Source organism: Pelmatolapia mariae, linkage group LG3_W, assembly GCF_036321145.2.
Source record: "Pelmatolapia mariae isolate MD_Pm_ZW linkage group LG3_W, Pm_UMD_F_2, whole genome shotgun sequence".
Lineage (NCBI taxonomy): Eukaryota > Metazoa > Chordata > Actinopteri > Cichliformes > Cichlidae > Pelmatolapia > Pelmatolapia mariae.
This window is the reverse complement of record NC_086229.1, coordinates 76,823,521-76,850,080: the sequence shown is the minus strand read 5'-3', so window position 1 is coordinate 76,850,080 and position 26,560 is coordinate 76,823,521. Positions and strand designations below refer to the sequence as shown.

At 40.9% G+C, this 26,560-nt stretch overlaps 1 protein-coding gene across 4 annotated transcripts in view; it reads right to left on the bottom strand.

Moving 5' to 3' along the window:
• Nucleotides 1–26,560, bottom strand: part of chd3 (chromodomain helicase DNA binding protein 3) — a 57,200-nt gene that overhangs the window by 16,019 nt on the left and 14,621 nt on the right. For 2 of the 4 annotated variants that reach the window (XM_063469916.1, XM_063469919.1), the window contains exons 14-37: nt 25,848–25,947; nt 24,581–24,772; nt 24,290–24,490; nt 24,064–24,201; nt 23,559–23,680; nt 22,597–22,770; nt 19,819–19,960; nt 19,457–19,588; nt 19,114–19,231; nt 16,030–16,154; nt 15,705–15,936; nt 15,166–15,350; nt 13,970–14,147; nt 13,626–13,712; nt 13,203–13,288; nt 12,619–12,752; nt 11,024–11,168; nt 8,528–8,690; nt 8,249–8,418; nt 6,438–6,648; nt 6,183–6,299; nt 5,958–6,092; nt 4,345–4,453; nt 2,122–2,254 (exon numbers count right to left, since the gene is read on the bottom strand). In XM_063469916.1, coding sequence (XP_063325986.1) covers nt 2,122–2,254; nt 4,345–4,453; nt 5,958–6,092; nt 6,183–6,299; nt 6,438–6,648; nt 8,249–8,418; nt 8,528–8,690; nt 11,024–11,168; nt 12,619–12,752; nt 13,203–13,288; nt 13,626–13,712; nt 13,970–14,147; nt 15,166–15,350; nt 15,705–15,936; nt 16,030–16,154; nt 19,114–19,231; nt 19,457–19,588; nt 19,819–19,960; nt 22,597–22,770; nt 23,559–23,680; nt 24,064–24,201; nt 24,290–24,490; nt 24,581–24,772; nt 25,848–25,947 — 3,529 coding nt within the window. The remainder of the gene's footprint in view (nt 1–2,121; nt 2,255–4,344; nt 4,454–5,957; nt 6,093–6,182; nt 6,300–6,437; nt 6,649–8,248; nt 8,419–8,527; nt 8,691–11,023; nt 11,169–12,618; nt 12,753–13,202; nt 13,289–13,625; nt 13,713–13,969; nt 14,148–15,165; nt 15,351–15,704; nt 15,937–16,029; nt 16,155–19,113; nt 19,232–19,456; nt 19,589–19,818; nt 19,961–22,596; nt 22,771–23,558; nt 23,681–24,063; nt 24,202–24,289; nt 24,491–24,580; nt 24,773–25,847; nt 25,948–26,560) is intronic. The other 2 variants (XM_063469917.1, XM_063469918.1) reach the window with 2 other exon arrangements.

The window sequence follows — 26,560 nt, the reverse complement described above, 5'->3', positions numbered from 1 at the left end:
TAATAATGTACCACAGCTACAATTTAGATACCGTCACTGTATACAGTTAAAGTTAGTAACTTTTATACTCTTGCTTCATATGTGCATTTTATTACATTTATCGTATGTTTATCTTAAATGGAGCTATAAATAATTTAGAAATAAAGATCTTTGAACAAAATTATATAAAAAGTTTTTAAAATCTAAAGTTTGGTTATAAAATCAACACAACAGGCTGTAAAAGTACGGCTGAAACAGATCTAGTACCTGAGGAAAAACTGCTTGTTTAAGTTTTTGTTTGTGTCTAAAAAAAATGTAAAGATTTGCTTCCATTATTATATATCACAATCTTAATTTAATGTAAGTAATTTTGAGGGTTGGACTGTTGCTGGGTCAAACTGGCATTGTCGAGATCGGAGCTCGACCAGTTTATCAGCAGGCTGATATTATCTGCCATTATAAAAGGCATTTATAATGGCAGATGAATGCAAATTTAAAAAGGAGAGAACAGATGATACAAAGACTCTTCAACTATGAGTGTTGGTGTTGCATAGCTTTTCCTTTAGAGAGCACTTTGCAGCTTCACTACTGGCAACCCATGTATCTGTTAAGCTGCAATCAATGAGCAACTGAGCCAAACAGAAACTGGCAGTGAGTGTAAATCAGTAAATAAGTAACTATACATGACAAATATTTGGGAAATCTGTTTATATTTTTCAACTCTAAAAGGAAAAAAAAAATCAGCCGATATATATTGGAATATCAGACACCAAATATCGGTACTAATATCGACCTTAAAAACTGTATCAGTCGGGCTCTAAGGAAGGTCCCACATGGGTAATTGAGAGGGACTTTTTTCACATTTTTAAACCAATCAACCAATTTATTAATGGAAAACTTAATCAGGAGCTGCGATTAACAATGTGCCATCAATACTCAACACCTGGGCAAAAAATATGTTTCTAAACATAAAAAATACATAAAAAATACATTTATTTGTAATTTAAAAGACCATGTGTTTTTTTTAAAGGTATGATATAAATATCCTTAAACAAAAGTTATGTATAATCACACAAAGTGTGTCCAGATCAAACGAGAAAAGTCTATCAAGACTGATAATGATGAGGAAACAAAGAGCTTTTATATCACATCTTTTATGCATTCAAAACACTGAATGAATCAGCACATTACACTTACTGGGGTAATTTGACAGTAAGTATATAATCACACACCTGATTGAAAAATGCTGCTAATAATAAGACGTGACACAAAGTCCTTATTACATTCTTAATAATGCAGCTTAATAAATAATTCAGACAGTGGTTAATTAAAAACAGTGACTTAATAAACCAACGTCACACTTAGCCAATAAGAAAACCGACAAAACAGATGACCTTTGCTCTATTTATACTGACACCTACAAATCCTCTCAATTTTCTTACCAATTTCTTATATTTTAACAATGTCTTAGTTGGCATAGCAACCCTAATAATAAAAGCATCTCATGAGTAATCCAGCTTCGTGAGTAAATGTACTTTATGTGTGTGTATGCGTATCTGTGTGTGGGTCCTGGAAAAGGGAGTTATTTGTAGTAAATGTGTTGCAAAAGCTGTCGTGTTACACAACCAATTACAACTAAGACAGTGTGATGAGAAATCATTTTATTTTCTGCTGTCCTGTGCATTCTTGATGGCAGGTTTACCCCCCGTGAAAGCCTACAATAGCTGAGCGAGAAAATAAATGAGAAACGACGAGGCTGAGGCCGAAAAAGCGATGCGATACAGTAAATGAGGATGTTGAGTGCAGGATCTGAAACATGTGCGCCGCTCAAAAACAGGATGAGAGCTCTTCCAGAAATGCAGCGGTCAGCAATACCATTCAGCTAATATGTGGGTCTAGGGGCATCTGTCATCCGACCATCAACCGAGTCAAGTGATCGAAGACACTGGACCGCAAGGCTTTTTATAGCGACTGAAACCATCCGCTGTCGTGTTCACGGCACACCAACACATGTTCCCACATACGTGGTATGAATAGGCAAAATTTGTATTCATCATGTGAGACCTTTGAGAGCTTGGAGGAAACTGACATTTATAAAATGTGCGAGTCTAATGTTGAACGCAACATGAAGACCCGTTTTACCTTGAAGCGTCGAGCCAGGAACTTGTTCTTCATTTCCAGGAAGTTGCCTTTATTCGCCTGCGACTTGAAAGGCTCATTGATGATGGCGAACTGGGGATCATTCTGGATGTCCTGCCATCGAGCGTAGCCGTGACTGGCACTGAGGTCAAGGGTCATGTTAACACTTTGGGAATAAGACAATACAAAGTATCCAACTAAGCACACAACATCACCCTGAAGCTCAATAAGGAGCACCTTTAGAAGTTTGGTGCACTGGGGAGAAGTATTAACAACATAATTTTAAAAAGATACGTTCATACTAGGAGTTAAATATGCACGTAATTACCAGCATTATAATCATGAACGCACTAATGGTGTCAAACATAAGGTCTGGGGGCCAAAATAGACCCGTCAAAGACTCCTATCCGGCCTACGAGGCAGCTTTGGAAAATGTGAAGGAGGGCATTAATCTTTGTATTTATTTATTTTAATTTTTTAATCATTTTAATTATATTCTCATAAGTTATGCAGCATTCAGACATTCATGCTACACCAGTGTAAATAAATAATAGATCAACAATTCAATGACAGTAAAGCTCCTGTTCTTTTACAAACTTCATTGTTTCCACAGCATAAAAACAAAAAACATTTTCTGTGAGTTAACAAAAACTTTTTTATAATTACAGGATAGTCTGGGTGATGAGCTACCAGAACTTTTAATGTAAATTTACACATTTATCATGTACAAAAAATCACATGTACTGTTGAGATTGCACTTCTTTTTCTTATATTAAGATATCTCAGGGAATAAATGTTTAGTTAAATGCCTTTACAATGACAGAAAGTGGAGTTTTGTTGGTCCGGCGTGGTAAAGATCAAAGAGGGCTGTGTGTGGCCCTCAGTGTAAAATGAGTTTGACATCCCTGGCTTAAAATAAAAACTAGAAAAAGAGAAAAAACGTAATTGCAAACAACAATAGTTACTTCAGAGGCTATAGGATTATTTGTGTTGCTTTCTTATAGCTATCCTATGCTTCGTGGCATCTCTAACCATGTTTTTCGGTGGCTATGGCTCAGGAGGTAGAGTGGGCTGTATGCTAACTCTAAAGTCGGTGTTTTGCATGTCAAAGCATCCTTGCAGATGATGCACAATCCCAACTTTTCCCTGATGCCGCCATTGGAGTGTGAATGTTAAACAAGGTGCTTTGAGTGCTCAATTAGATAAGCATAGTGGTATATAAGTACCTGCTAAGCACTAACTTTGCCATTTTGGAAGCTTAACGTAATTGCCTTTAAAGCCCAAATCAGATAATGTTGTTTAATGGCTGCAGCTGATCGGTTTAGCTTTAAAGCATGAAGGCCAGAAACAAAGAAAAAGCAAGTCATGCTCTGTCTAGAGTTATAAAAAAAATCCACCTTACTCTACTTTAGTTAGTTTAAAGTTAATGAAGAAGAAATAGTAAATTATTTTCTTAATATCTTCAGCACCAAACAGAAAAAAATTGACCACTTTTAACCTTTACTGCAAGCAGCAAAACTTGATGCTTAAAAAAGAAGCAAAAGCAGAAGTGCTAAAAACTGCAGATCTCACTTAGGACTGACTCCAAAAGTGAGTCAATTCCTTTAAATTCCTATAGACGTCATGCATCGGCTGGTATCTGTCCATGTGATGCAACCCCACCATTGGGATGCAGCTTACTTGGAAGCAGGCAAGCCTCATTTGACGACTTTGCACAGGAGCCTCTTGCCCAAGTACGGCCACTTCTGGCTCCAAAACCAACATGGCAACAGCCCAAATGCCACACTCGGGCTTTAAAATAGAAGTCCACAAAACAATGGCATTGCACAAAGATAAGTAGCATCTTCTAATCTTACTCTCACACAGAATGAAAACAAAGGCTAGTTTTCTTCCAAAATGGAGCTATTCTTCTAAGTGTGGTTTTTTTTTTTTAATTTTAATTTCACCTCTATGCAGACTTCAGGCAGACTTCTATTTCACAGGCCTCAGCATCAGCTTGTAGAATAATGAAACCTGAGTTTAATGTGAATACTCCACAGCCTTAATGACCATAATAGAGAGAACAGCATGAACTAAATGACCCTCCACATCAGCGTCCAGCAGACACACAGTTTGCTGTTTACTGAGGTCTGGCCGGCTTGTTGACTTATTACGCTGGGCTTCTGCCGGCCGATAGAAAAATAAACGCACCAGGGTCATCGCCCGGGCAACTGCCATCAAGGATACATCACGATTCCCGCCAGCAGCCAGAAGTCGTGCCGGCGGTGCCAGATCTCGTTCATCTTCCCCGAGGAGATGGCGGCCCGCTCCTCGTTCTGCCAGAGAGTGTGCAGCTCTGCGGAGAGAAGCGAGCACAAGGTAAAGAACACGAGGCAGGTTTACACAGCGCACCCAGAGCTTTTCTGGGTCTGCGATCAAGGAGGAGATAATTCTGGCTCAGTGCTGCTTTTGTACTGAAGCTCTGGAACACAAGGGGAATGTTTTGCTCGTTCATTTAATGTTGTTTGGACTGCTTTGCAACTTTTTTGGACAAACTGGATATTTTCACCCTCACACCTTTTTCACTTGATTAGCAAGGGGTGTTTCAAACACAAATCCAGTATTCAGACAGAGAAAGTGAACTGATAGTCGTAGGACAAAATGCAACAGATGTAGAGAAGTCTTATTATCTGACAATTTTTTTTTAAAATATCTTGTTCTAGTTTTGAGGAAGTTCATAAAAGAAGTATCATACAAATATCAGCGGAAGCATGATGCTAGAACAAGCTTTATGGAAATTCCTATGAAATTTAGCAGAACTCGAACACTTGTTCACACATGTTCCCTTGATTGTTTCTTCTGATTACCACTGAAACGCTTCCAAAAAAGAAATTTACACAGGAGAATAAAGCTGCTGATGAAGGAAATGTTGATGCATGACATCATATACAGTAGTGTGAAACAGCCTTGACCCCCCCTCATTTCTTTATATTTTGCTAGGAAAATGGGAAATACCTGCAGCAGTTTGTTAAAACGTGCAAATATACATGAAATACGGTGTATAAAGCAAAAACGAGAGTTTGTACGGCTTCTTGAAGGACATTCAAAGCTCAAAAATTATACATTTCACTCCATCAGACCTGTTTCACTGATTTTTCAGTCCAGTTCTTGCGTAATTTGGCATGTCCCTGCTTTTTCTCGCTGTTTCTCTTTCCACCCTTCCACTGAGACCATTTCTGATAAAGTTTCAGTGAACAATAGAGCCAAGTCAACTGAAGGGCCAGATGTATCTCTGAGGTCCTGTGTCAGGTCTCTGCTGGATTTTTTCCTATTTCTTAAAGACTCTTAATAGCGCTCTGGGAATAAACCTAATTGGTGCTAAAAAACTTTTTTATATCTGTCAAACTGTGTTTATAGATTCAACTAAAGAAATGGGAACAAACTGTGTTTTTGTGACAAAGTGTGCAAAGACATACTTTAAAATTGGCTCTGTGCTACGTTTTCTGAATCACAAAATTGGTTCATCACTTGATTTAGGGGCCTTTTTGTGCTCTGTGCTAATGACTTATATGTCAGTGTCAAGGAGCTTAAGTGCCAAACAAAAAAAAACATTCCTCTGAAAATGGCAAGGTAGAAAAACTGGATTGAAAATGAGTGAAAAAGCAGCCAATGCCCAAAGATAAACTTTGAAACACCTTCAGAAAGCCCAGAAAACTATAGCGCAACACCACTTTAAAAAAATTAAAGAAACTCCGGCTCCCTGGAGGCAAAAAAAATAATAATAAAGAAATGAGGGTTGAATCAGGATCTGTACTGTTCAGTAGAAAATCCGAGTCTATTCCAGATCTGCTGTAACTAACCAGTGAAGCCACCGTCTGCGATGTTGAACATGAAGCGAGGTCGCTCAGTCGGAGGCTTCCCGTTACCCTTCGGCGCCTCCTCCTTCGCTGCTTTGACTTCTTTTCCAGCATCCTTTTCACCTTTGACCTCCTCTGCTATCAACGACAGCGGTAAAAATGTTAATTAGTTTGTTATTGCAGCATACCGTTACACGTCTAACCACCAGGAACTGAACAGACACGCACCTTTCTTCACATCAGACACTTCGGTCTTATCCTTGGCATCTGTTGTTTCCGTTGTGGTAGGTGTTCCCTCCCGCTTTTCTTTTTCTTTCTCTTTCTCCTCCCCAACCCTTTCTCCTTCTGCAAAAACAAAAAGGACCTGAGTCACATAAACCTGTTTTATGTGTTTGTGCATGTCAGACTTTAACTCACAAAACAACAAAAAGTCTTATAATGTTTGGGCTTATCAAGTTTCCTTTTCTCTTTTTTTGTTTTCACCTGATTTCTCCTCTTTGACTTCTGAATCCTGCTTAGATGTGTGTTTAGTCTCGTCTTTAGTCTCCTCCTGTACTTTCTTCTCCTCTGTAGAGGCAGCTGGATTATCGGTTGTGTCTTTCTTCTCGTCCTCTTTCGTGTTGCTGTCGTCTTTGCTTTCAGTTTTTTGAACGGAAGACACATGTTGTGATGTTTCTTTTGTGGAGTAGGACAGCTGCGGAGAATAAAACAATGCAATATCACATAATCTTGTTTGCAGTCATGTGCCAAAATCTTCACGCCAGAAGCAAAGACTGTATATAAAGACAGCCAGTATGATGTCATCAAAGTCTGAGAGTGAATCTGAGTGGTGCACACTCAGATGGTAGCAACTTCTCAATCACAAGGCAGGACAATCCTAAAACACACCCTGCTTTATCATCTTTTTCACTCTAATGCTGATCATCCTTCTAGCCATTTTCTCCCACTTATCCAATTCAGTGTCATGGTTCGGCCTATTCTAGCTGCCATAAGGCGAGAAGCGGGTCACACTATGGACAGATTACAGGTCGCCAGTCTCTTGCACGGCTAACACAGACGGGGTTTCAAGACTATTCACAGTCACATCCAAACCTATGGAAATTTCACAGTCACCAGTAAACCGAACCCCACTACCTGTAGTTCTTTGGACTGTTGGAGGAAGCCGGATTACCTCGAGAGGGACCACGCAGACATGAGGAGAAAATGCAAATTCCACACAGAAAAGAACCAGCCAGGCGGCCCAGGACATCGTAACAGTCAAGTAAACAAGACCCCAGTCACACAGGCCTAGAGACATGTTGGCAACTACCAGTCATTAAGGAGAAACGTGAATTCCCCAAACACGGTGGTAAAAACTGTCAATGGAAATTGAGTGTGACACACTCAACTCAATTCAGTTTTATTTATTTGTCACTAAATCAGAACAACAGTTGCCTCAAGGTGCTTTATTTTGTAAGGTAAGGAAGGACACTATATTAACAGAGAGACAGCCCCAACAATCAAACAACTCACTTGCTAACAGTTGGAAGGAAAAAGTCCCTACACACAACCATGGCAATCTGCTAGCAACCAAAGCAGTCACCAGGAACCACTCCCAACCAGTCAGGGAATACGTTTCCCTAGCAACCAGAATTTGTCACATCCCATATGGCCAACAACTCTCGAGCATATTTGCACAACGTCTCGTAAGAAAGCTCCACATTTGCAACCAGAAGAGTCGCCCTCTGCTGGCTGTTAAACAGAACGCAGGTTAAGATGCACCATAACTGCTTTTCAGTCCTATATCCATCTTTTATATACAGTCTATGGTCCAAAAGGGAGAAATCTCTTCGATGGCCACAATAAATCTTCTAATTAGCTTAATAAATTTATACAAAAAAATTTACAATTTGTTGTGGAAACATGCTACAGCCGAGAAATAATAAGGTAATAACCAGACCACCTGTTCATTTGCCACTGTGGCCTTAATAGTCTTAAAATTTGAGTGGTGGAATATTTCTTTTGTGTTTTTCTGTCTTTTAGGCTTACCAGTACCATACTGCATGAAACTGCTGGTACCGTGAAACTGATTGCATAGATAATTTTAAGACTGCAATGCCTGCATGTAAAATATAATTTAATTTTCAATTTTCAGTGAAAGGAGGATATGTGCAACAAATAAGAGATTTGTGAAATAAGACAGAGGTTTTACTGACAAAACAGAAATATGCATAAATATTAAGTTTAATGGAATAATTGAGAGGACACTGTACTGCAGGCAGGTTTTGATTTGCATTTTGAGGACTACGTCCCACCTCTGTAGGGTCTGCAGTTTTGTTGCCATCCACCTCTTTCCCTTCATCCTTCTCCCTGTCCTTCTCCTTCAGTTTCTCTTTTTCCACAAGGGCCTCAACGTCCTCCTTGTCCTCCTCCTTTTCTCCCTCCTTCCCGTTCTTTTCCATCTTCTCTACCGGAGCAGGGGTCGCTGCATTTGTTCATACAAATAAAATCATTTGCACATTACACATCAACAATGCTTTTATTTACGTGGAGCGCCCTCTGCTGGACGCTGTTATTGGCTGTCTTTGGGTTACCTGGCTTGGAGGTGCACGGTGTGTTGTTATAGCTGGCATCTGGGGTGGGCGTGGCGGTTTTCACCGCAGGAGAAGAGGCCCTGGAGGAGGATTTGTCTATGCTAACCTCAGACTTGAGCTCTGGAAGACTCCACCGACCGTTGATGTGCTCAAACTCCTGGATCTGAACACAAAACATGGAACACTCAATAAAAAAAAAACAAAAAAACTTGGCACCCACGCACTTTACCTAATACCACCTCCTTTAAACACACCACCCACATGCCCTGTTTGCCTGGCAGTATATCACACAATCCCTCTGGCACAGATAGCAGATCAGGATGTGTACACGTTTAAACAAGTTGGACTGAAAACTGGAAAGAAGATGTTTCGATAAACTAAGATAAACTGAGAAAGTGGAAGCAGCAAAGAAATCAAAGAGTATTTAAAGATGTAATGATTGATCGTTTCACATGAAAGAGGTCTATTTCTTCTTTTGTTTAAGACCTGCTACTTCAAAAACACCTATAAACAAAACAATCCAGATGTTCTTTATCATCATTATATTTATTCAAACTTTTTTTTAAATACGATTTGTAGTTGCATTATTCTACGTTAGTCTTTCAGCTTATTTACATTCAGTAATTTACTCTCCGTGCAGTAGTTTTCAGCAGTTACCTGCACAGTCCAGCGTTCCCACTTTGGATTTAACTACCACATTATTGCACAAGATATTCACAATATTACTGTTCATTCTCCACAGCTGTATGAGAGCTGAGTTCATTATATGCTTGAGTAAACTGGACATTTTCTGTTATGGCAAGAATTGCAAGGGCAAACTCTTTGCTGAGGTGTTTATTTACCTCTGATTATCATGTTTTTCATATTTTGGATAGAGATATTCATAAATCTGACAAGCATGGTCAAGTGCAAGCTGCAGAGACAGAAAGAAACTTCTCTTCACTTGGATAAACAACACTAAAATTTTGTAAATGGAAAAATACTAGATGATGTTCTGGCCCCAATATAGACCAGTAAGTAGGGAAGAGATCCAGGAAGCCCTTATGCACACAACAGTCTGATCTCTCTAATGCCCTCTGGTGAGAGGTACAAGATCCACATATCACACACCAGCAGACTAATGAACACATTTTTCCACCTATAACTGTAAAACTATCAAATAAATAACAGATACACTCAACAAATGAGCAATGGATACTGCAAAAGTGCATGCCATCTCTGTAGTGTTGTAGTAGTAGTGTTGTTCATATAAATCTTTACTTGCACTGGTACAAAACACACTGGAGTCTTAGTTAGCACACTTAATGTTTTTCACATTTCACAAGACCCTATTTACACAATCAGAGTGACAATAAACATCTTGAACTCTGAATCTTTATCCGAGCTATAAAAGCTACTAATGCAGTTTTAAGAAGTACTTTTTGTTTCTGCTGCTGTTCGATGTTCCAAGCATTTATTTAACTCAAAGGAAAGACTCTGACACAGAGCCAGCAGGGAGCAACAAACATAACTGCTGGGTTTCTCCTGCTTCCATTTATTATCGAACTGTTCTCTACTGACACATAATATAAACTGTCACCTAATGAATCAGCAAGAGACGCAGTTTGACTTTTTTATAGGATAAAGATGGCATCTCAGCCTACATGCACATGTAGTTAGTCAGAAATAGCAAAGCCAATCCTTTTAGCAATAGTGTGGTGATACTCAGATTAGGAAAAAAGCAAACTGCTCCCTTTACTTCAAACTGATTTTTAATTTTTGATCCAAATTATTTCCAGTAACAGTTCAGTAGTTATTGCATATTATAATAAGCCCCTTTTTTTCTCTACTAAATTCTACACCCTTGTCAGAAATTAAAGTATTGACTGTCCAAAACTCATCTTACTGCTGACAAATTTAAGATTTTGCAGGGTGAAACAGAATAAGAAGGAGCAGCTGCATACTTCCAACTCTTTAGCCATTTAACCAAATGTCGACTATCCTGCTGTTGTGTGGAAATCTGCAGGATGCAAAGTCTTATGTGCTTTATGGTGCTTTGCAGCACTGTATACCTGTTTGCCATCACAGTCACAGTTTGCACATTTACAGTAGTGGCTGGTGGTTATGAGGGGCTTACTAACCAGTCTCTATGCCTGAGTGACTAGGGTTTAGCAGTGAATGTCACAATAAATGAATCTCCAGCAAACACTTGCCAACCAGTTGGGGAATACACATTATCCCCTTGTGACTGGTGGCTGACAGATGGTTGCCGCCTGATCTTTAGGTTTGTGTGACGGGGCCTTCTTAAAAGAGCATGACTTTGTTTGATTGTACTCCAAACAGACACAGCAGTCGTATTTTTTTCCATACCAAATTGTGTTTCCTGGAATATTAAACCACACATCTTGTTATTAAAGTGAATCCCCCAGAGAATACTCTTGAGGATGAGAGCTGTCATAACTTGCATCATTCACCTCATCTGTCTGCATCTAGGAAAGGCAACAGGTTTCGTCTAACCTTCTTCTTGAGGAGCGACATGACGCCAATACGTGTGAGAACTGGCTGTCGACACAGTCCTTCTCTTGGGACGCCATCGGCGAACGTCTCGGCTCCATCAGCAACAGGCTCGCACAAGTGGCGCATGAAGAGAGACACGTAAGCTCTGGGAAAGAAGGCAGAGATAGATGAATACACTGGACTTAGAGGAAGTTTAAAAGCTTGATCTTGATAGTGCGGAGGACCAAGACCACCATAATAAAAAATAAAAGCATATTTGAATTAATAAATATATTATATCTTAATAACATTTTGTATTTTCTCCTATTTATTTTCACAGCACTGTTCACTTTTGTGTTTAATTCCTTTATGCAGCATGCAATGTGTATAACCACAGTGTTTGGAAGAATACTGTCTCCTTAGGTATTTATAAATGACATTAATAAACACAATGTTCTTAGCCTCATGTTTTGCTCTTGTGACATCTAAAAAAAGCAATGATACAAAAAATTCCCCTCCAGTAGATTCTTACAAACGAGACTAAGAAAACAGTTAGTTTTGATGACTTTTTGCGCTTTACTCCAGAGCATCATTTGCAAATCTGTCTATGAACAAGGAGCCATTTCTATTCAGTTACTGAGAACTTTGGAAAGTCAGATAATATAGTGATAACGACTCCTCAATATGCAACACATTTTACAGCATTGTGGCGGGCGTGGTTGTGGCGCGGCTGCAGGAGAAGCCGACGCACCGGAGCTGCATCAGCTGATCAGGCCGCCCTGCGTAAATAGCACTGGGTCCTGAGTGTGTGTTGTTTTTTGGTTATGTTTGCAGCTGGCAGGGGGGGAGCTGCAGCCGAGTGCGCACAGCAACCGTGGAAATAGTGTCTGTTAATAAAGTATGCTGCAAAGCATGAACGTGTGGTCGGGTCTGCCGTGGATTTATTACAAGCATCATGCCAGGATCTAACTTGTGAATGATGGTAAGGGTAGGGCTGATCCTTTCATTCAGGTTTATGTCTGGTTCTCTTTATCAGCCCATCACAGCTGTTTCACCATCTGCTGCAAAGCCAACAAATTACATATGGATAATTTCTTTAAAAACACCCTTTGTAACTGCAGGATGTTATAGTTGCCCACTAACCCTAACCCTAACCCTGGTACATAACTGCCATTATCAACTTTAAAGAGAAAGCTACACAACTTTTTAGTGGGAATTCTGATGTTAACAATCAGAATTTAGACAAAATTGTACACAAAGTAAGAATATTTTTAAGATTTTTTCGCCCGAAACTTCGAATCCAGTTCATTGCTCTTTTATTACTGGCAGTTTCACAATGAAACAGACTGCTTGATGGCATAATGCAATGTTGGAACAGAATGAATTGGATTATCACCCACTGAGCCGTGACATCTCTGTCATTGGATAGCGAGCGCTGAAAGTAAAAGTCAGTTTCTAATATGATTGTTCTTTGCACTGCAGAGTGTTTTAAGATGCGCAGCTAAAAATTTATTTCGTGCATTTAATTCCTTGTGAATCTACAAAATTACGTGTAATAATTTGTTTATTTTTAATTATTTGGGTTTTGCTCCTCCATATAATAAACTGATACTTACTTGAATTCTTTCTCAGTCTTGCCTTTGAGGTCTCTTACAAGCCACTGAGAAGAGAAAGCATCCTGAGATGGCATCCCCCAGCGCATTACAGCATTCAGGAAAGCTTTGCGCTGGCGTGTGTTAAAGCCCAGAACCTATTGAAAGAACCGCAAGGGCAGTCATTTAAATACAGTTTATATATGTGAACTACTATTATCCTAGAGCTTGATTGAAAATGCCAGAATGAAAAACTTTTTCATAATCTTGCAGACATTTTTGTGTTTTTAAAACCTCCCCGGGCCTTTTCTGTTTAAGTCTGACTCTTTGATAATGCTAAAATAAACTCTAAGTCCAATCTTTAACAGTGCAGGAGATTATTATCACGTCTGCCAAAATCAGGATGATGAATGAGCTTAGAAGGTTCAGAGCTGTTGAAGAAGTAATTGCTTTGCCGCCATCTCCAATAAAGGATAATTCAGTTTTTAAAGATCGCTGAAAAAATAACCGTGAATGCTAGTTTGCTTTAAAAAAGCCTGACAGATTTCAGAAATATCACAATATAAAATAAAACAAATGAGTAAGACTAGTTCCAGAGCTGTACAAACCTCAAGGTTGCCTCCCACCCTGGCCAGAAGAGGAGGCAGAGGTTTATCTTTGTCATTCCTCAACTGCCGACGTGATTGCCGTCGTCCTGTGCAAAAAATTAGGCAACAAAAATGATGCACATAAGAATATTTGCTACAAAAAATACAGATGCACTCAATAAAACATGTTCTTTATTTATTTTTACATTTTGCAACCCAGCAGTTATTCGTGTCAACCAAGAGTTAAAAACTTCTGATAAGCCTGAAGCATTTTGGTTTGAATTTTTGGCAAGCTAACTTGTTCTGCTCTGCCAGGGAACTGTAACAACTAAATCAAATTCAAGCTGTAATTCAACACAGGCCTGAGAGCGTGTCCTACAAAATATATATTTCGACTTTCACAAGCAGCTCTGCTCGATCTGATGTCTCCGATTTTTTCCTTACCTTCTGGCCGATCATCAAAGTCCTCGTCCTCCTCCTCAGAACCCACCGAGTACTCGGACTGGTTATCTGAAATGTCAGCATGCCACTCTGAAACAGCACACGGTGGTCTGTCAATAGGCCAGGCCCATTCACTTCCACTGTGCAAGTCATAACTCAAAAAGCACACACATAATCTGAGACCTCATTATTTTTCTACTTAGATCCCCAGATTAACATAATAAATCTTACATCCATTCTTAGGTCCACGTGAACGAGGACCCATGTTCAAATGCAGGGCTTCATACTCCTAAGCCATCATTCTGTTATGTGGAGTTTCTTCATCTTACATGAGACACGCCCCCTACCTTGGTCTTCCTGTGCAGCATCATTGTAGTTGACAGGCTTGCGGTTCCTCTTTCCTTTACCAAGTTTGCTTGCCAGATCCTCTTGTTGCTGTTCATAGTGATGCCGCAAAAGCTTCTCCCAATAATCTGGGTCCACGTTCTCCTCCTGTTTGATTATCTCCCGCTCAATCTCCTCGATCTGCAGCATTAAATATGAGAACACATGGAAAAAACTGAAGTCTGTGGGACTCAAGAGTTAAAATGTAATCTCTAAGAAAGAGCAATAAACTTAAGTTTGTTAGAAAGGAAGTAAAGCAATTGTGGTTTGTTTACATAAGTTGATCTCAAGCTAACCTGTGCACAGATTTGATCTCATGGTTATTAGCAAAATGTGCTCAACTATGCTGGCAAACAGAAGGCAACTCAGATAACCACACATTAAAACTGGGATTTGCAGAAGAGCATCTCTGAATGCACAACATGTTAAACATCGAACCAAATGGGCTAAAGCAGCAGAAGAAAACACCACATGACTCTAGTGAGGCAACAAGTCAGTAGGGCTCGTCATCAGGACAAAATAAGACTGGAAAAATGTTTCCTGGTCTCATGAGTTTCTATTTCTCCTGTGACATTCAGGGGGTAGGATCAGAATTTGGCATAAAAGCATCATTGGTTACCAACTAAGCATTCCTTACACACCAGAACCAGTATTATTATGAGTATTACTGCCAACCACATCCACCTATTTACGACCATAGGGTACCACCTTCTGATGGCCGCTTCCAGCAGGATAATACACCATGTCACAAACATGACACTGATTTCACTCAACAGTCACCAAATCTCAGGATGTGAAGCTGACAAATCTGCAACTGTGAGATACTGTCATGTAAAAATGGACCAAAAATCACTGAGGAATGTTTCCAGCACCTTGTTGAATCTGAATCTGGGTTGCTCAACATGTTCTCTGGAATGAAAATGATTTGCTTTTTTCAGTGCAGTTTTATTTTTATGCTCTCTCTAGTGGGAAATTATGTGGAAACCAGGACTTGCATAATTTTTGAACATGTATGAGCAAAGAAATGCTACACTTCATCTCTATTTTTCATCCATATGAGGAGAAAACTATGTAATAAGTCTCCGCTCCAGACCTTTGGAAAAGTTGCACATTTTTGCAAACAAAGATACAATAAATGGGTATTCAAGTAAGTCCTCACCTTATCTTCTTCTCGCACCATGTACTGGGCCACTTTGAAGGAGCTGAGGTACTCGTTCATGTTCTGGACATCCGAGTCGTCTGTGTCGTCTTGGCTTCGGTCCAGCAGCCTCTCGATGGCGGTGCTGTCATAGTGAATGACGTTGCCCTCGTCCTCAACTTTATCCCCTGAACTGTTCTTCATGCCTGCCAAATGTGGAGTTAAAAAGCGAGCAATTGTTTCTATGGTTCGTCCAACACAATTTAACAAGTAAAAATGCTCTTGTCGACCAATTATTTTAATCAATAACACCAGAACATGCCAAGAATGCCCTGTGGCGAAACCTGTCAGAATGAAAGGCATTAAACTGAGTGTATTTGACAAAATAATTGAATTCAGCAGAATAAGCCTGCCAAAACATGCCCTATTAGAATCTATCCCACTCCATGCCAAAACCCTACTTGATTACATTTAACAGACAATCCTAGTTTTATTTGACTAACAGATCCAGCTCAGCTCGTGGACGTGTTATTTTTAGATTCAACAGCAACTCCCGTCACCTTCCCCCTCGTCCTTGAAGAGCTCTTCCGTCCCAAACTTGAGGATGTCGTCCAGCTCCTGCTTGGTCATGGAGCCTGCCTTGGATCCCAAACCCGGGCGCACCACTAGGTGGGTCAGCATCATCTTCCTCTTGGCCACCTGGGTGATACGCTCCTCCACGCTGGCTCGTGTTACGAAACGATAAATCATGACCTTGTTGGCCTGTCCGATGCGGTGAGCTCGACTGAAGGCCTGCGAAGGAAGCGATGAGGTAATTCTTTAAAGAGGCAAAGTTTTATGAAGTAGAGATCACTTCGCTTACACGAAAAGCCGACCGAACAGCACCTGAATGTCATTATGAGGATTCCAGTCCGAATCGAAGATGATGACAGTGTCCGCTGTGGCCAGGTTGATGCCTAAACCTCCGGCTCTGGTGGAGAGCAAGAAGCAAAACTGGCAAGCACCCGGAGCTGGAAACAGAGAGGGGGGAGAGCGTATGTGTGAGAGGAAAATAAACAGGAACACTTGCAAGTTTTCTGTTGTTAATTTCACCACATCTGTGCACGAAAAACACCAAAGAAACATTTGTTACGAAGTGAACTGACTGATACTTAATCACATAGTTTAAAAAAAATCTTAGTCTGAATTAAAGTTTTCTGAAAGCACAATCGGTTTGCATGACATCCCCCCCCCCCCGCATTTTTTAGCTGTTCTTATTTAGCTCTTCTCTGTAGTGTCTCATTACTTTTTAACACCAGCATTTACCTGAGGTAGCAAATGTACTTGCACCAGCTCCAGGAGACACATCCCTCACCCCTGAGCTGTTACTCATAATATATAATTTAAAGGCATTTATTAGCAACAAGTTGCTTAAAGCATTTCAGTGATTCCACATGAGAGCAAACATAGCCTCTGATCCACTCGACATCCTTAACGCACAAAGAATCAAATACTGGAAGACGAGTGTGAGTGTGAGGCGAATCACGCTCAGGAATCGGTTTAGCTGTAGTTTTGATCTAGTGGTAGATTTACTAAGCACCAAATTTTGGTAGGAGAGTGTTTAAAAGAATCACGCAAACATGCTTTACTAAAGTCCGCAGTAGGCAATTTATTAAAGACTGCACTGATATTATCACCTTAAAAAGGGGCTCTATTTTGAACCTTATGTGGCTGTGATAGCTGTAGCTGGAAGTGTTCATGTGTTTGGAAGCAGAGGGGGTGATGCTGTCAGAATGAGCTCATAATTGGCGCGGGTGGATGCGCTCAAAGCTGTGAGCACAGGGCCAAAACTTTAGCTCTGTCCTGTAGCTCTTCAGCCTGAATGTTTAGAGCTGAGCCCCACATAGTTTTACTGCTCAATAACACTGATATAATCATCAAACAGAGCAGAACTCAACTAACTTAGCTGGACTACAGGGAGGAAAGGTGAAAATCCCCATTTTCCAAATTGTATGCATAACAAATACAGGATATCTCTTGTTTTACAGGCTAGAAGCTGCTTCTTTTTACAGTGAGGGATGGGTTTGTAGCTTCTACACACAGATGGTCCACAATGAAAAAGTCTGAGCATTCACTGAGTGCTGAAAGCTCATTCCTCCAATACAGCGATTTTATCTATGCTTAAATGCTTTGTGACCTTTGCACACACTCCGATGCACTGGGGGGGACATCGATCCACCAACCTTCCACCTGAGCTACAGCTGCCGTAAATGAATCACTGATGCAGGACAATCTTACAGCATATAACAGTGACTTTGATGAATCCTGGCAGCGTCACGAGGCAGTCATAAAAACAAACAAAACAAGAGCAATGTGCGCTTTTACACATGTGGCGCATCCATCCATTCTCTTCCGTGTATCCTTTTCAGGGTCGCGGAGGGGCTGGAGCCTATCCCAGCTGTCTTAGGGCGAGAGGCAGGGTACACATTGGGCAGGTCGCAAGTCTAACACACAGATACAAAAACTCACATTCGCACCTGCCTTCACACCTATGGGCAATTTAGAGTTACCAATTAACCTATCATGACTACCTGCATGCCTTTGGACCGTGGGAAGCAGAGAGAACCCACACAAACATGGGGAGAACATGCAAACTCCACACAGAAAGACCCCGGCATGATGGTGGAATTGAACTCAGGACCTTGTACTGTGAGGCGACAGTGCTAACCACCGTTCATTACTACATACATGGATCAGGTTCTGACAGTAAAACAATGTTGTCTTCTACAAATCACTCAGATCAGCTGTTACACATACAATTCATGTTTATGTGGTGGGATAGATGCAATAATTTATCCTTGCTCTGCTTAAGTCCTGCACCCCTCCTGAGCTGTCAGATTTATCCCAAGCATGGCTGTCTCTACCTCCGAACCCACACAGTCTCGGAGATTTAAATTGTCACTGTGCTTCCAGAGAGAAAAACATGAAGAAAACAAGGTGCCAATTTTGCTCATTGGGTGTCACAAGGCTTCTAGTCTAACCCCAGGCCCTTTGTTGCTTAATTTCCCCCTTCTTTCCATCCACTCTTTCCATCCACGTGCTTTGTAGAAGTGAGAGGTAACGAAGTACAAATACTTCCTTAATGTACTTAAGTACAATTTTCTGACTACTTTTTACTTTGACTCCCTACGTTAAAAAATTTCTGTACTTTTTACTCCTTACATTTTCAAAACAGACTTGTTTCTTTGCTTTAACGCATTTGGGAGGTATTATTTCTATGATTATCATGCTAAATTTTGCCCTCAGATTCTTCATTTTCTTAAACATTGAATCCCAAAAGTCAGATGAGGAGTTGAGCGTTACCAACAGAATGTTTTTGAAAGTGTTTTCCATATTTCTTGTTATTGTGCAATCAAAGCAACATCATCATCATCATATGACCCTCGACCTGAATGTAGGGAATTAACCACGCAAGGAACCGTCTGAATCCTGATGATGAATAAATAAATAAGCACTTTAATGACACGCTTTGTACATTGCCTTTAAATTAAATTTGACTTAACAGTAGTTTTATTAATAATGTGTAAATTGCATCATTTTAAAATGCAGGATATTGCCTGCACTGTAAAAAGGTTCTGTAAAAATACAACACAATGTTCTGAATACAATATGAAGTTCATACTGGACATTATGGCCCCATTAGTGCTGAAGAGGAAGCTACCCAGGGCACACTCCCTTTAAGAGTGCAGTGGTCCCAGCTTCCACAGGTATGCTTGTTACAGTTGGGTATAACGGCACTGTCTCGTATTGTTTTAAAAAAATTTAAAATTATATTTTAATCGGCAAACTTTCTCGGTTAAAGTCTGTCACAGCATTTTGTTATTTCTGGCAATTTAATGAGTCTTTCTAGACTACTGTAAGACAGTGTGACACCTACTCATCCTTAGCTGAGGTCACGGACAGCTTACCGCACTTGATCCTGTGTCTCACCGTTAAAGCGGTCGATGGCTTCTTGCCTCAGCGCTCCCGTGATGCCTCCATCAATTCGCTCGTACTTGTAACCTTCATAATCCAGAAAATCTTCAAGTAAGTCGAGCATTTTAGTCATCTGAAAGTGGAGGAGACACAAAGGTAGAGAGAGAGACATGTGTTTTCATGTATACCTGATTACCCGTGCAGCCGCACAGCTGGAATCACAGCCTGCCGCTGAGCCTTCTGGAGATGTCACGAGACCAATTTAACATCTGCGCAGGGAGATACCCATCTGGTGTTTGCATGTGTGAATGTGCGCGTGTGATTAGATGCGCTCGTTTGTGTCTGTGTGAAGACGTACCTGTGAGAAGACCAGCACTCGGTGTCCCTGCTCTTTCAGCTTCCTCAGCATCTTCTGCAACAGGGTCAGTTTCCCAGAGGCCTTAGTGAGGACTGACCCTTCATAAGCACCGCTGGGTGTTTTCGGGGCTTCCTACAAACACAAAGAAGATACAGTATGACACAGGAGCACTTCCACACATTACCACAGGGTGTCCCTGTTAAGCAATTTGCTATTCATTTAAAGCAAATCTTGGAGTAAGTGCTGAAATAATACAGGAAACCAAGGACAAATCACTTGTGTGGCATTAAATCTACTCTTGCTGTGGATCAAGAATCCCCAAAGATAAAAGTGTCCTTTGCTGTTGTTTTATTTCTTCTCACCATTGAGGCAACGGGGAAGAGGTAGGGATGATTGCAGCACTTCTTTAGGTCCATCATGATGTTGAGCAGCGAGACCTGATTTCCTCCGCCTTTCGAGTTTAGAGCTTCAAAGTTTTTGGTCAGAATTAGCTTGTAGTATTTCCTGCATTTAAGAAAATCCAAGAAAAACACAAAATCATGAAATGATTAGGAGTGTGTCAATACGATGTCAGTAACGTTATATGGATCTATTAAATCTTTGAATTCTCGCATTTCATTGAGTCTCACTGACACTGGTGGATGAATTCCAGGAGCCAGCTGTTCAGTTTTAAGATGCACAGCTGGTTCATTTTTCACTTTAATGTGGTTCATTTTTCGCTTTAATGTGGTTCATTTGTGCAGATGTGAACACAGTAATCGCACATGGGTGAGGACCGAAATAACAACAACAAGACCATTGGAGGAGCGAGACTCGAGCAGCTGGTTTATGGTGAAAACGTGATCCAAACTCTAGCCGATCCAACTACCAGGAGTATGCTAAGTTTGAGCTAAATGCCTTGTTGCAGTCAGGTATATTGAATACAAATGTTAGGAATAACTGTTCCATGTTATTTACTAGTCCAGAACAAAGCATCTTCTTCTTATAATTGACGCCTGTAGTGATGAAGTGCTTTGAGAGACTGATCTGTCAGCACATCAGGGCCAGTCTGCCTCCCACTTTGGACCCCCACCAATTTGCCTACAGGACTAATCGATCCACCGAGGACGCTATCACCATAGCGCTCCACACTGCGCTGAGTCACCTGGAGCACAGAGGAAGCTATGTAAGAATGCTCTTTCTGGACTTCAGCTCAGCATTCAATCATATCATCCCGGAGATCCTGGTCCAGAAACTGTCTCACCTGGGACTCTCCACCCCCATCTGCCTCTGGATCAAGGACTTCCTGACAAACAGACCTCAGTCTGTCAGACTCGGCCCCCACCTGTCCAGCACCATCACACTCAGCACCGGGTCTCCACAAGGATGTGTTCTGAGTCCCCTCCTGTTTACGCTCTACACATCCGACTGCTCCCCTACCCATCTCTCAAACACCATCATAAAGTTTGCGGATGACACCACTGTGGTTGGACTCATCTCAAGGGGGGATGAGTCAGACTACAGAGATGAGGTCAACAGACTGATTGAGTGGTGTTCAGTTAACAACCTCCAACTGAACACCACAAAAACTAAAGAACTCATCTTGGACTTTAGGCAGGGAAGAGCTGACCCGGCCCCACTTTACATTCACGGGAACTGTGTGGAGAGGGTACACTCCATGAGGTTTCTGGGCGTGCAGATCTCTGATGATCTCTCCTGGACTGCAAATACCACGGCGGTGGTAAAAAAGGCCCAGCAGCGTCTCCACTTTCTGAGAGTGCTCAGGAGGAACAACCTGGAGGAGAGGCTGCTGGTGACATTCTACAGAGCCACCATAGAGAGCATCCTAACGTACAGCATAACAACATGGTATGCAGGGTGCTCAGCTGCAGACAGGAAAGCACTGCAGAGGGTCATCAACACAGCCCAGAAGATCACTGGCTGCTCTCTGCCCAGCCTGGAGGTCATTGCAAACTCTCGATACCTCAGCAGAGCTGGCAATATCATCAAGGACCATTCTCACCCCAGCAATCAACTGTTTGAACTATTACCGTCAGGCAGACGGTACAGGTCACATAAAACCAGAACAAACAGATTCAGGGATAGCTTCTTTCCCAGAGCTATCACCATTGCAAATAAGCACAAAAACAATTGAACCTGCTTAGCCATACCATATTGTCACTGCCATTATATTATGCTATTATTATTATGCTGCTATTCATACTGTCATACTGTCATTATATTAATGCTGCTATCCTGTAAATATCATACTTACTTTTGTTTGAGTACTTATGTTTGTTTTATTGTACCTTTTATATCTTACTATTTTTTTATTATATTTATTATTGCATTTTGCACCAAGGGAGTGGCACTCCAATTTCGTTGTACCCTGTACAATGACAATAAAGGCTATTCTATTCTATTCTATTCTATTCTATTCTATTCTATAATTACTTATGTTGCTCCTGCTCTGAACACATCTGGCCAATAAGAGGCCTGAATGTTCTCATGTGGTTTGTAGTGACACATTTTGGTCTCCAAGAAAAGAAACCAAAAGAAAGGAAATCATGGGAAAAATCTAAGAGTTTACAAACTCTTCAGGAAGTATTTGTTGATAATTCTGTATTTCCAGCTTTGTGGGAACAGCTTGGCAGGGGCCCTTTTCTCTGCCAACATAAAGAAAGTCCATTTGGTGTGGAAGAGCTTGACCGACCTGCACAGACTCCTGACCTCAACTCTACCGAACACCTTTGGGATGAGCTAGAAAGAGTCAGCCTGTCTAATCTGACATCAGTGTCTGACCTCCCAAATGCTCTTCTGCATTAACGGACAAAAATCCCACAGACAGGCTCCAACATGTACAAAAGCGTCCCAGGAGAGTGCAAAGGGGTACCAACTCCAGATTATTGCCTGGCTCCTGTTGTTTATACAATGTTTATATAATGTGTAGATCAAGATTAAGTCTTTTTAAAACCTTTTTCTCCCCTCCAACAAACACTTACAAACAATAAAGGATGTATAGACTAACTGTCGCACTTGTACACACAAACACACCCTTTCAGTTGAATCTGACCTTGGTTTTAGGCTACAGAAGATGCTCGTCTAAGTGCTACAAACGTAGATATATGCTCATCATGTATCTACATTTGTCAGTGTCATACTTCTGCATAGGGCTCAGCTCCACTCTGACAATCAGCTCGGTCTTGGCGGGCATGTTCTTGAAGACGTCGGCCTTCAGTCTGCGCAACATGTGAGGCCCCAGCAGGTCATGGAGCTTCTTGATCTGGTCCTCCTTGGAAATGTCGGCGAACTCTTCTAGGAAGCCCTCGAGGTTACTGCATAGAGAGAGAGAGAAGAAAATCTATCATAGACAATTCTACCGCAACTAGAAATAAGAACAGATGAATTACTAGAGCTACAAGTACTGGGCACATTTTTGTTTAAAGGGCACATTACCGTTTACAGGTAATGAGATAAGTGTACATAATAGTAATCCCTGTAAACCTAAGCATTAGGCTTTAGACTACTCAAAACACTCAGTTACTATCTTTTCTACTTTTGTGCTGAACAGATATCAGCTTCATTTGCTTCTATGGACGCAAAGCTTACAAGCTTTTGCTTGAGGGAGCCAGACGAGGGGCAGCCAATCAGAAGAAAGTGGCCTTTCAAGAGTGTGGCCTCAACTCTTTGAACCATGAAGTAATTGCCAGAAAATTATCAGTGTTTGTTCAAGCACCTGACAATTTTAAATTAGTTAAATATTAATTTGCATACATGAGTTTTATTTGTATTACACTTGTATTATACTCAAAAGCCCATAAAAACTCATGTATTAAATATGACACACTTAACAGAGAGTAGGCAAAACAGCTTTTTCTAACAGGGGATGAAGTGAATGGGCTGCACCAAAAGCTAGAATAGATTAATTATTTTTGATTGATTGATTGATTGATTGATTGATATACCTTTATTAGTCCCACAAGGGGAAATTTCATTTTTCATTAATGATGAATCATGCAAAGCTACTCTTGTAGAATCCCCTTTTAAAATTACCCGAATTTGCAAGACGATAAGGTGTTCATGTAGTGTGAAGGTGTGTGCTTTACAAAGAAAGAAGTCCTACTTGAAGCGGTTAGGTGTGAGGAAGTTGAGCAGGTGAAACAGCTCCTCCAGGTTGTTCTGTAACGGAGTTCCTGTGAGCAGAAGCTTGTAGTCGATCTTGTAGTCGTTCAGACGCCTGAAGAACTGGAAACACAAATAAGGAAGCTCAGCATTATTTAACTCTCAGTGGATTTTTCAAAACACTTCCACATCATTAAAAAAACAAACATATTTGACTTAATTTCACATCAGTTTTATTTCTATAGTGCCAACTCACAACAATAGTCACTTTAAGGTGTTTTATACTGTAAGATCTTATAATTAGTTGTAATTAAGTCATTACGGCATGGACCCCAACTTCCTGAAGAAGTACAGCTAATACTTAATCTATTACCCTCATGATAAAGTACAAATGACCTATGAAAGCAGTTAAGTACTGTGGGACTAAAGTGCTGCCATTGCATAGTTTGGCCACCAGAGAGAGGTGAAGTGCGTTAATGTGTACTCATATGCAGTAGCTGCTGTACCTTGGACTGGTTGTTCTTAAGGCGGTGAGCTTCATCCACCACCAGACAGGCCCAGTCGATAGACTTCAGCGCCGTTTGGTCGATGGTCACCAGCTCGTAGGAGGTCAGCAGCACGTGGAATTTAATAGGAGCTTCTCGCTGCAGGAGGACAAACAAGGGAGGAAGGATGAGTGGACGCCACTGTCGATATCGTGCTTTCCTGCTACTGCTAATGATCCCTCCTTACCCTCAGTTTGAAGGCCTTCTTCCCTCCCTTGACAGCCGTGTCATCAAAGGAGAACTCGTTCTCTCTGATGATGGCTCGGCTGTCCTTGTCTCCCGTGTACGTCACCACGTAGAAATCGGGGGCCCACATCTCAAACTCCCTCTCCCAGTTGATGATGGTGGAGAGTGGAGCGCTGACTAGAAATGGACCCTTAGTGTGACCCTGAAGCGAGCAGAGAGGGAAATCGGTACCGTGTTACACAGCGAGACTTTAAACAACGTTAGAGAAAAAAAGCAGAGATATGGTCAGCACCTCTTTGAAAAGTGAATAGAGGAAGACGATGGTCTGGATGGTCTTTCCCAGCCCCATCTCATCCGCCAGGATGGTGTCAGTGCCCTGAGCCCAGGAAAACCGAAGCCAGTTCAGGCCCTCCAGTTGGTACAGATGTAGCGTGCCGCCCGTTGACGTGACAAAGTCTGGCTGCTCCTCGTATTTTATTGTAGGCTGAAGGGAACAAATGAGAAAACGGTGAGGAGATACGATTGGGTTAACTGGAAACTCTAAATTGCCCATAGGTGTGAATGTGGGAGTGAATGGTTGTCTCTGTCTATGTGTTAGCCCTGCAACAGACTGGCGACCTGTCCAGCGTGTACCCCGCCTCTCGCCCTAAGACAGCTGGGATAGGCTCCAGCCCCCTGTGACCCTGATAAAGGATAAGCGGAAGCGAATGGATGGATGGAAATTCTTTTACATTTCCTGAAAACATCTGGATTACCAAGAAAAAACTAATTTCATTCATCAGTCTTTGTTTATTTTCTGTAACGTTTTTTGACTGAAAGGTCAAATTGTGTCTGTTTGTTTGTATTTTGACTTATTGTGGTTTAATGCACACACAATTGTACATGATAAAAATGCTACCACTCAGCCTCCTCCTAGTGTTTCCTGTGACTGTGGTATAAATTTGAAAAATCCCAGGCAATCACTGGGATTTGAACTCGTCCGAGATTTTTAGCAGATGAACTTATGGTACAGATTTTAAACTCCTATATAACCTACTGAGTTATCAGATTTACAAACCTCTCCACGCTTACCAATTATGAGATTATGAATCAGAAACTGTTCAAAAATCTACATTTTCAAAGACAGTTTTGAGCAATATTACCAAGAGAGAGGCTTAGATATGCAAAATGAGAAATATTGGAAAGTGTGGTTATTCTTGGCTGTCGGGATTCTCGGTCGGAGTTTCTGGCTGATTTTTTTCCATGGTGCATCGGACAGCTTTAGTAAAACTATTAGTAAAAAATGATCAAAGTCAATTCACCAGTGGTGTGCTTTTATACAATGAAAATCCTTAAATGTGTACAATTTAACACGAAAATAAAGGGAATACTGATGCTTTAAATAGTATTATTCGAAATCCTTACAGTATAGCATATAAAAAATGTAAATCTGAATTACAGTATGTGATAGTTCTTATAAGAAACATTTAATAACTTTAAAACAAAAAAGAGTGACTGACTAACAGCAGACAGCAGCTGCAGACTTTACAATACTGAGGGCAAAGCCACAGTTTACTCACATCAGTGAGTGGTGAGCCTGGAGACTCATCTTCACCCTCATCTGAGTTCTTGTTCCTTATCTTCCTGGGTTTGTCTGGGTCCTCCTTCATTATGGCGTCCCTGTTAAACAGCAGCAGAATTATTGCCACGTCGCTGACACTAAGCTGTTCACTCTAGCAGAGATCCGATTCATCAAAGGGAGATGAGACTGCACGTATACGTAGGGCAGGTCTCTGTGAAGCAGCTAAAAAACACCAGCGGACTTGCTTTAATCTCCTAAGACCCGAACTTTTTCATTGCATGAAATTTTAATTTCTCTTTGCTATTTGGGCTGATTGAGACCTGATGAATGTAAAAACAAAGAATGATCTTTTTACCTGATGTAGTTTCTCAGAAAAATTATATCCACATGTGAGGACATTTGCTTTAAATTTCGATAGAACATTATAAAGTCACAACTGAGTAATGATGTGCAAAACTCTTTATTTGGTGTCTGAACACAGCAGCATTTTTCCTGAGTACAAAAACAAAATGAGAAACAACAGTTGTGCCCCTTTGAGCAATATGGTTCATTTGAAGTGCTGCTAAGAGTTGCAGGAAGACGTATGCCTGTGACAAAGTCAAAAAAGTAAAAGATTTCAGAGCATGAAACACGAAACATTTCAGGTGGCAGTGTAATGTCCTCGTAAGTGGATATCAGGCCCTTGTATAGCAAAATTTAGTATTGTGGTCT